The 11551-nt window shown below is 38.9% G+C and overlaps 1 protein-coding gene across 1 annotated transcript in view; it reads right to left on the bottom strand.

The window, feature by feature from the left end:
* Positions 1 to 3864: 3864 nt before the first annotated feature.
* ST8SIA3 (ST8 alpha-N-acetyl-neuraminide alpha-2,8-sialyltransferase 3) overlaps positions 3865 to 11551 on the bottom strand; it is an 81584-nt gene continuing 73897 nt past the window's right edge. The window contains exon 4 of the mRNA XM_078674856.1: positions 3865 to 7147. Coding sequence (XP_078530982.1) covers positions 6865 to 7147 — 283 coding nt within the window. The 3' untranslated portion in view covers positions 3865 to 6864. The remainder of the gene's footprint in view (positions 7148 to 11551) is intronic.

Raw genomic sequence — 11551 nt, 5'->3', positions numbered from 1 at the left:
GTTTTCTTAATGGCAAACATAAATATACGCTAGTAATTCATGCCACATAAATCCATCTGAGGTGAAAATATGAGTTTGCTACTCGTGTCCAGTGTTTGGACCAGTAATAGTAAAATATTTGCTATGAAAAGTTCGTAGTTAATTGCAAAGCAAAATGAAAACACCAGAAAGGTAGGAGTGGAAATGTTGAAGTGCTGTTGTAAAAAATTTGAGATGTTTACATTTATGGTCTATCACTTTTACATTATAACAGTGCATGAATTTTCACCAGCTGCAACACTCTGTTCACCCCTTAGATATGTAGAATAATAGAGGCATGATAAAGCAGGATACAAAAAAATCCAAACGGAATTGTAATTTTCATAGATCTTTTTTAACTAATATTATAACTCATTCTAACTATAATGATTATGATTAAAATACGTATTATGTAGGATTGTCCCAAAATACAGACATATTGGACTGGCATACTGGGCGAGTCATGTAAGATACTAAGGGAAACTATCCCAGAGGACCTCAAGTATGTCATTTTAGGTATACCAACAGTGATTGGTGTCTAACTAGCCAAGCTCCTTTTTAGAAATCTGCGTCTAATGGTGGCAAAAAGGGACGTGACCACATTTCGGGGAGCGTCAGAGCAGCAAAGCCTCCGGGAATTGAAAAAAGGGATGGAGCTCTACATGTCAGCTAGAATGGTCACATACAAGGCCAAAGGATGTCCGAAGATGTTCCGAACATATAGGGACCCTGGATGAAATCTTACGGTGTAGACCTGGGGAAATCAAGAGAGGGCTTCTTTCAACACTGTCCAACTAATTTATGGTAGCAACCTTTGTACCACAAGATATTATTTGAAGACTGAATGACCGCGGAGAATAACTTGAAAATGCACTGTACTCATGCAAACTCTATACGAATGTATTTCCACTCCAATTAATTTGTGGTTGTTGGTGCATGGCTGAGCACCTGGTATTGTTTGACTAAAAATCTAATACAATATATTTTTTTAAATAAAAATAAAACTATATTAGGTATGTCTTTACAGCATTTTCTAGATGTAAAAACTTCTGATTTGATTTAAAAATACAATCTAAAGCGTTTTCCTCACTTTTTGCAGTTTTTGGATCCACAAAGATCTTTTTGTAGAACTGCACACATTTAAGCATATTTTAAAAAATAGTTTCGTTCTTGATTTACTATAGTGACTTGTACATTTATTGAGAGCCAGCTGTTTGGTGCCTTATTCTTGTGTTTCCGCAATACCTTAATAAGTTTGACCAAAAGCTGTATTTTATCAACTTAAAGAAAATAACATGAAAAGATCAATGCTCAGTAAAACATTCTGCATAAAAACACTTAAAAAATAAGAACATCTTTCAATTATGCCATTTTCAATAATCTTACGTCTAGAAATGGAAAGGCATGCTGCAGTCCAAATAGGCTAGTAATACAGAATGTAACTTACTATGAATATAACATAACTCATCTGATCATTCCATAATAATTACCGCAATAAAAAAGCTATTCTAGCTAGTATGCCAAACATCTTCAGAGAATAGCATTAGGTGGCCACAGTGGCTCGTGCAGCTCCTGTCAAGTAATGCCCGCTATGTCTTTTTTAATGAAATATGCACCAGTGAATGTGCTTAGACACAGTGATATTTAATACTGCTGGTGAATATTATACAGTAATGTGACAACATTAATTTATGACGCAAACAACACTTAGTTCAAAATGTCAATATTGTGAATTAATAAAATAGCAACAAAAACCAGGAACCTGAAAACACCTTTCCTCTTTGTATGTAACTGCATGGGACTGAAGAAAATAGTTTTCTCTTGTGTAACATTCATACTGTTGAAAAACAATAAAATACATATTATTCTACACCTCGGCACTTATGTTGTGTATACTAAAAAAACAGCATGACTGGTCCTAAAATACTATTCGGATAAAACAACTGCTCAATCAATTTTAACATGCGGAACATTAAGCATGTTTTGTAGGAAAGGGTAGTGCTTCACGCTATATGGGCCCACTATTCACAAATACATTCATCTGGCCAAGAAGAAAATAGGACTAATCGTATACTAACATTACGCAAAGTTGCTGGCATTTGTGATAAATACCTGTTATTAATGATCATCCCCCAATCTCAACCTCCACACATACATCCACAAATCCTCCATCCTTCTTCATGCTTCTGAAACATGACTAAATGACTTTGAAATTGGGGAGAAAAGAAGAGACTTTTTAATCTTTGTCAAAAAGGTTCACCTTAGACATTACCTTCTTGAGTCTGACATCCCCACACTTCATAGATGAAGTTGGGAGATGGACATCATCACCCAATGAGGAAGCTCCTGACTTGATATACGTTGCTCCAATCACATAAAGTCAGAAGGTGAGCCCAAATTGAACTATCTAAACAATGCAGGGATCTGAACAAATCATCATGAATCACTGGTTAAAACATGTAATGCGCACAAGCCAAAAACTATTGGGGCAACTTCCTCCATGACCCGATGAAGGTGGTCTGTTGAATAATGAACAGTGGAACAGGACTGAATGAGGAATTAAGGCCCATGAAGCCCGCAGCCTCATTTAAGGATGGTACATTACCAGAAACATGCAAGACAATCTCCACTAGGCCATTAATAGATGAAATTAACTAAAAACGTCTATGCAAAAGATAGGTAGAGGCTGAATTGATTAGTAAGTAGATTGACTTACTGTAAGAGGCCAATGAGCTGTCATTTGCCCTAGTCCAGAATTTTTTTCTTCCCCACCAACACTGTGTGTGTTCTGATATTTGAACTCATCTCACTTTAGTCAGCAGCCACTTGGTATGCCCAATTGTGTTTCATTGGTATGTAAATGGCATAATAGTGTAAATAACTAGGTAATGTGAATAAAGTGCCAGTGTCACAAAAATAAATTATCTGTAGAATTGTTTACATGCATTACAGTAAACCAAACTAAATCCATCTGAGCTTAGTGTAACCTACTAATGTTTTGGAAAGAATCAATACAAAGAAGGAAACAGATGCTGCTGGACAAATCAAATTGAAAGGAAGATCTAGGCCATGTCGGAACAAAATACTCATTTGTAACACACCATAAAAGCCCCAGTAGGATATGAACATCATGGTCTCTATGTTATAAAGGTTGGGTGCTCACTGACAGGTACCCAAGGCTTAACCAAGACAGATGATCTTTTTTTACAATTTAATTCAACAGAGTTCAAGTGTGCCATTAACATGCATCTAAACCTCATGCCCTCCCCTCTCTAAGTCAGATATTCTCTATACCTCTCCCCTTTCTACGTCAGATTTTGGGTCAAATCAAAGAGTTGGCGAATGATCCCCCATACAGATCCAAACTTTTGCTCATGAATATTAATCGGAATTGTCGAACTGTATAGGAGTGTCAGCGAGTGCCCTAGTTTGTAACAGTTATTTTAAGCTTTGCAGCTTATAAAGCAAGTAAAATAGCTTTACTGTTTCCTGTAAATATGAAACAATGCAAACAGTTACACAGTGCACGAGTAGACCTTTTAAAAAATAGAAACCTAATTGATTATTTCTGTGCGTAACAGCTGTGGCACGTGCAATTTAGCTCAGCAATCGTTTCATGATAATGTCGGAATAATGTAGTTATCTGGTATATAAAACGTCATTTTGAAAACTACACTTATCTCATCACAAAATGTAAGTTTCTAGATTGTTTAGTAAATGACAGTCTTAACTATTAAAAATATTGGCTTTCAATTGAGTTATTATCTACAAAGTTCATTGAGGAGCAATGCATAAAAACAAGCTTCCTGTTAATTAAGATACATTTTTACATTTTGTTACTTTTTTTTCTGCACAAAATTCAACAATTGGATTTTTTCCAAAAACTGACTTGACGACGCACCACACATTCCCATATATCAAAAAAAGTTACATGCATGTCTGCATGTCCATTCCTGTGTAGATACTTGGACTGTAAGCAGTACGTTTGAGCACATTCGCAATTTATGAAGATGCAGTGTGATGTACGCAGTTACACATGCAATGCAGCTATCTATTTGACCACTTTATCACTGTCATTGAATAACGTAAAGAGCATAAACGTATTTATGTTGGTTGGCTAAAAATGCTAGTGGTCAAGTGCAACCTCTTCAGAGTCTTTACTTAGAGAAGGCATGTTTGATTTGTCCTCTTAAATGCCATTCCTTGGAGCTTCATTTCAGAATTAATTTTGGCCTGAGTTCTTTGTGAGAAAAATATGAATAACTTGCTTTTCTGCATGATTGTATGAAGGGGTTCCACTCTCTAGGCCCTTGAAAAGGTGATACTATTTTCCAATGTAATGCTGCTCAATTTACCAACCTCAGAACAATGGAAAGCTGAGTTGATCTTGCTGTAATTGGAACTTCAAGGGCATAACATCTGTCACTGAACCATGCTGCCAGCACTGGTTGCTCTAATTTCCAATTGACACTTGCCGCATAATGATACCAGCTCCTTCATGCCAGTAACTAGGGATACTTCGAAAGTGAGTGGATTAGCAAGTGGTACAAAGCTGTATCACTATTTCCGTGTACAGCTTTTAACTACAAAATGACCATGACATCTTGAAAAAGTAAACATCTGTTTGTCTTGCATGGCTGCAGCATACAATACAATCACATCCCTAATGCATGTTGTTAACAACTCTTTAGTTATCCACTAAATCACACGTAGCCATGTTTACTTTCATAAATTGAACAGGAACACTCATGAAGACTAGGGGACAGGTGAGGGAAAAGTTGACTTGGCACAGTGACAATGTAGCAGCTCACTGATACCTAGCCACACATCTGTGCTTCAAGAACTTACTTTTAAGAGGCATGTTCCATGATTCCTTATGTGCAACAAGAAGGAGTGATTCCCGAGGAAAGGCCAACTTGACTTACTGAGTCCAGAATAGATAAGTTGATGGTGGAACGTAAACAGGACACTTGAAAGCATGAGTCAGCTAAATAAATTGGAGGATAGTGGATTTAATCAGTTTGATATGTGATCATTAAATGTAGACTTTCTGAAGCTCCTTTGAGAAGGATTGTGCTTCAAATCTAGATGTATAATTTTTTTACATGTTTAAGTAACGCTTATGTATCCATCTTGGATTTTGTAAAAAGCACGTCCACCCTACATCGTCTTTGAGGTTCTGTAGCAGGGCAGCTACGCAAACCAAAGACAGCAGGCATATATGTTTTTTATTCTGTATGCTAACTACCACTGTATCTAAAGGATTAAGAAATTCTATCCAACCCAGAATGCATTTACCTAAGTTGAATACAAATACTGACCTTTCTAGCTCTCACCTAATCAAGTAACAGTTAGTAACAGTCCGAGCTCCAACACAGTCAGAGGCAAAGGACTCCTAACCCGTAATCCTGACATAACTGAGATGGGATTACTCTGCTGGAAAGAGAAGCAAAAAGTTAAGAGAGAGTATTATGGGCTTTTTTGCGTATGTCTTAGAAACAGATAACCACTGAATCCCTGGGATGTCCACAATAATGGAAAGCCATGATGTCAGCCTAACTAAGTAAAGGATTGATAATTTCCTAAATTTGATAGTTCATGCGCTTTCTTTGACAAAAATGTGTAAAAAAAAGTTTTCATTTTTGCTGGTGCGTGGTTCGATTTTGTTTGTATAAATCAACACAACTAGTATTAACATTCAACGTTGACTAGTATTAACATTCAATTTTGATTAGTTTTCCTGGGATAACTATGCAGTAGACTGCCATGAAACATTCTCAAGAATAGGAGTGGTTAAAAGAGAGCACAAACTCTCTACAGATACAAAAGGAGGGGGTATTAGAAGCCTAACAAAGCAGCAACCCTTGCTCTCACAGTGACTGGTAAGAATGCCTGCTTACTTTCCACATGACTAATAAAAGTGCTGTTTGCCCGGAAATGTGTGCAAGAACTTGTCGCTCATTAATAAGATGGCAAATATCAGGAGGGAGTTCTTTACCCTCACTCTCTTCTTCTAAAGTACTTATAATGGACCCTAAATATAAACAAGCTCCTAACTTTCTATTTAACAATGAGGAAATTGACTTGGGGAAATTGGTCAACAGAAGAGCCCACCACAAAGAATAAAAGCTTACAGGCTGACAGTGTTCTGAAACGTAATCTACAACATGGTGTGTGTGTGTATAATGCCCAGTTATAGAATAAAACAAAACTTTTTAAGATATGTACTATATATGTGCAAATAATGGATGTTTTACCATTTGCATTTTGGTGTGCTTGCATACATTGGCAGATGGACATGATTTGCATTCTAATCCCACTAGCTAGAGAAAAGTGCACACTGACCTTAACTAATATTAGAATTAATAAATTAAGAGAAAAATATTTAATGCACATCCGTGTTACTCAAGGACTGCAGGGCCTGAAGGTTTTACTGAAAAGAATTGTATCTTACTTCTTACTTATTTGTGACTTACTCATGACTTGAATTTACAGAAGACAGACATGCGTACCTGCAGAGCAAACGCTTTGTAAGTCAGGCCCTTAAAATCTATATCCTACAAGAACATATTTAAAACATATATTTAGCAGCAGGTTCATAAATTTAAATCTCCTATAAGAATTCCTATAAATATACTGGTAGTTGTCTCTTTACTGAGTATTTATGACAATTCTGTTGAACATATACACATTACAAAAAATGCCAATAATGTTAAAAATAACTGAGAGGGTCAAAAAAGGAATCTACACATTCTATATCATCGAATTGCGTTCTATTTTTACGTATGCTGAATTCAGCTTTGGGCACTTCAAACAATCATTTGGCACTTCAGATATTTTAAGTCCTTAGGCACAATGTGACAAAGTTAGCTTAGTAAGTCCTTCTCCGTGCATCTTATACAGCAGCTTAAACTCAGCTGGCAGCTGGTGGGATTCCTGCCACTTGGTAGTAAATTTTGTTCCTTTTTTGTCGTAGTAATGGTATGGGAGGTCTTTTCCTGTGTTGGGATCCCATCCAAATGGCCAGAATCCATACAAGTGGATCTCCTCGCAAATGGCAGATGCAAGAGTGTACATTAGAATGCCTGTGCTCAGTCGTTTCGGTGCCAGGTGCTTGTTTTTCCAATACCTGTAGAAAAAGAAGAATCATTGTTTCAATTAATTTGCAAATATGTATAATCAGGGGTCTAGAAAGATGAATTTTCTGCCGAACTAAAGAAAGCGTCTTATGGCTGTTCTCCACAGGCTTGTGCAGCAGCACAAGGTACACAATAAACACCAATTACTTACAGGTATGTGCCTCATGTGAACCAAGTTTGTAGTACGATTTCAGTAATGCATGTTGGATCTGGCACTCAGCATGACCAAAGGCCATGCCCAGTGGCTCTCTCTGGGATGATTGGCATATGGCCTGGTTGCAAGGCAAAGCCAAAAGTCATGCACTATGCCTAGAGTCTGCTGGGTGTGAATGAAGCTCATGCCCTGCAGTCTCTGGAATCATGGGTACCTGATGCAGGTTAAGCACTGGTTATGGCCATTCTGAGTAAGCTCTGGAGTGAGACTGGATTGGGTGCAGCTTGTGGTAGACTGCCACAACCTGTGCCCAGAACCCATTGGGCATATTATTTTGGGGAACCAGACGGTTGATAACTATGATCCAGGGTACAGGGATGTTTTGTGATTGAATCTGATTGAGTGGAGGGCTATCCCTTATGTACCCGTCCTGTCCCTCTGAGCTCCTCTTGTGATTATATAAGGATTTTAGGTGCCAGGATTACGGAGTTCAGGTCATGGTCCAAGATCATCAACTGAACTCAGAACCTACTGTGCATAGTCAAAGACCATGCTCAGTTGCTTCTCGTGTCAGGATGTCAGGAGAACTTAAAGCATGAATGCCACATCCCCTTTCAGCCTGTGAGATCAAGGTTCAGGGGTATTTGGCAGCAGGTGTGAGTAAAGGTCACAGACACATCAATCCTTAAGAAATCTTAAATTCTGTCTCCATTTGCATTCCATTCCCTATACACCATCACGCGAAGCTAGTTCATGTAATCACTGGGGAGAAACGTGGCCATGTTCTGTGGAGGGACTCACAATCAGGTTGGCTGTATTACCAATATCTCAATATGTCTTTCCTACATCCATAATGCAACATTTTCAGCTCCCATATTTGCCCCATGGCATGCGTATAGCCACTTCATTTGAATCCATAGTCTCTCTCGTCCTGATTTTTGCTTTTCTTCTGCCCCCTCACACTCAGAGGCTGTGAATGTAGTAGGAATGCTTCACTTGAGGTTTGGACCAAGTTTGCCTTTCACCTATCTACACTGTTCCCCCTCTTGTTCCTCAACTCTACAAAAAACCAGTGAATGTGTCATGATCACAACTAATACTAAGGAACAGCTCTCCTACTCACTTTGTTCCCATCCACCAAGATTGGTGTTTGTCCTCAACTCACCAGATATAGAGTTGGATCCAGGTCCGGTGGGTGATTCTGCGGTGGTCTCACAGCCGTGGGCTGTTAAGCTCATAGGAGAGCCTAACATGCAGCCCGCCGCCGTGACAGCACCTGCAGTATGTTGCACATGCATGCCAGTCCGTGCAGGAATGGGGGTGCAAATGCAGGTGGGCACAATATGTGCCCCACCACATGCAACCCCAGGCCCAGCTCAGACACGGGTCCTATTAGGGCCCCCTTAGTTGTCTCTCCACCACCTTTTTCTTGGCAGGCTCACTACCATGAAAATGGTGGTGAAAAGTCAACTCAGAATATGCTTGGCGGTGCCTGCAGTGGCACCGCCAGCAAATTCATGCCGGTTTCAAAGCGCGGAACAAGCAAGATCCTTGATCCTGACAGTCTCGTTGTGATCCAACCACCATGCTCTGAATACTGCGGGTGCAACCGCAGTGTGGCCATAGTCGGACGGCCAACATGAGTATGGCAGTCCACTTGTAATTAGGCCCTAAGTCAGCAGTCCTGTCCAACATAATTTTATCTCAGTGTATGGATTTAACCCCCTGTGTCCTGATTCTGGTTAAATTCCTTTGTTTACAACCAGCCATGGCTGGTGCAGTTGAGGGTGGTGAGGCTGGTGGGGGCATGGCAAGGGATAGAAGGGGTGACGTCAACAGATGACGACGAGGGAAACTAAAGTTAAAAAATAAATAAAATCACTTACCTCGCGCTCGCCGCAACAAGTGCAAGGTAAGTGGTTTCTTTTTTTTGTTTTATCTTCCCTCGTCATCTGTCGACTTTACCCCTCATCCCCTGCCCTGCGCCGTCCCAACACCCCACCACTCTTACTTGCACTGGCTGCAGCTTTTTATAACCACTGCGCATGACATAAGCCATATATGCTGATTCACAGAGAGTACCATGCTATTTATTCGCATTTTGATGGAACAGAAGTTATCCTGACCCTTAAAAGCCTTTGTCTCTTGCAATTCATGGCCCTTTTTCACACTCAACATCAGTAAGATAGTATATTACACTCTCTACAGCTGTAAATCCATATAGAAATATTAAAACATATCTAACTATGCATATTTTTCTTCTAGTAAAAAAATATATATGTGTATGCATATAATATACATATCGTACCCAGTGTCAGTCATCACTGAGAAGTTATAGTTCGGACGATGTGTCCATTGAAAAAGCATTTGTTGGCTTTCTAACAACTTTGGCACCGTAGCACTGTTTGATGAACCTTCACAAAAAGTTTGCAAAATAAAAAGGTAATCCACCGCAGCTCCTTCCTTGAAAGTTTTGTGGTGATCTGTCAGTCAATCAAGTGGGGGCAAAGAAAAAGTGGGGTGCCAAAACACATTTTCTCAGGCAATTTTCCATAGGAATAGGAAAATTAGACATAACTACAGCCAAAGCAGCTAAACAGAATTACACCAAGTTTGGGAGAAAGCTTGGTCTTGGTCCAGAAAGTATGATTTCGTGTAAATCAGTTCAGTAGTTTCTTAGAAATGAAGGTTCAACATGTATGCATATATCACACCAAGGAGGATCCACAGATTCATCACATCAAAAGATAATATCTGATGAACTGCCACCACATCACCAAAGATTTGGCAGCTGCCGTTTTACTGTTAATTTATAAAACGTACATTTGAGTATGGTTATTGATGACTATATCACAAAGACAATGTGGCCCTAAATGAAGGGGACGCATTTTTTGTTTTGTGCTGTTTCTGTTTTTTCTGAACCCCGCCCTTGTATATTGTCCCTCAGCCACCTTTGTTTGATAATACACTGAATTTTGAGTACTGTTTGTGTAAACCTATGATCGCCATTATTGTCTTACGATTGTTTGTCTAATGTTGTTAATAATAATAACATTTTTATTTACTTCAGTGAAATGTGGTATATATGGGTATCCTGTGCCCATAGAAAAGTGGGCTGTCTTTTGTTCTCTCTCTTCCCCTTTTTTCTTACATGTCTCCTCATTGAATTCATGACCCCAGGAGAGGTTGACATGTTTTCTAAAGCACACCAGTTGGAGCTGTAGGCTCTTCAGTGCGGATTGTGGAGTGCTCTTACGGTTGGTTCTATGTCTGTATTTAGTTACCTAAAGAGTGTTAAATAAGGCTCAAGGTTCATGGGTGTTCAGAATTAAAAAAAATTATTTGAAATGTTTTGTCAGTAATTATTATTTAACACTGTTATGTATATTTATATATTAATTTGTATTTGTAAAGCATGAACATATCACCCCTAAAGGATTCAGGCCGTCGGGGGGATTAAGTGAGCTATTGCCGAGAGTCCCATGATGCTGAGCTGCTGCCGGCGATCGAACCATAAGACCCGCACTCCAGAGTCAGCTGCTCTGGCCACTGTGCCACACCTCTTCCTCTATATTTATAAGGAATACTTTGGATGTTAGTTATTAGTAAATATTTGACAAAGCCAATTGGTCTGTTTTATATATGTTGGTGTGATTCCCTCCTGATGAAGCCAATATACTTGCCTTTTATATTTCCATTTTCTGACCTCTTGTCAGAGCCTATAGGTCTGATTTATTTAAAAATAATGCCCACTTATATTGTTACTTTCAATTTAAAAAACTAGCTAGTCACTGAATTAAGGTGGCATTATAGATAGGTATGGTAATAATATATTACTTTATCTTCAAACAAATCTTCGAAATTCACTGATAAACTAATGGTTATAGTCATGGTTAGTTAGTTAGGTGATAATGCAATGTCACCATCATAAAACATTGCATTTTTGCATGCTGTGCATAATTCCCTTTCTGTTTCAGACACAAGAGTCACAGTGTTCTCACAAAAATCCATTAGCTTTCTGTGTTAAAGTTACATTTGTTGCTATTCATTGATTGGCCAATGGTTCTCAGCACCTCCACTGGATGCGAGGCATAGGAGGTGGATTCTCTTTTTGTGATATCATGAAGGCCGTGATGATGGAAGAATCTGTCAGGAGACATTTTATATGTCATGAGTGATGTCACTGACCATGTCATGAGTGGTGTAATATGTGAGATCATAAGCAGTGCATGGCATCGGC

Source organism: Lissotriton helveticus, chromosome 2_1, assembly GCF_964261635.1.
Source record: "Lissotriton helveticus chromosome 2_1, aLisHel1.1, whole genome shotgun sequence".
NCBI lineage: Eukaryota > Metazoa > Chordata > Amphibia > Caudata > Salamandridae > Lissotriton > Lissotriton helveticus.
This window is presented reverse-complemented; position numbering and strand designations above follow the sequence as displayed.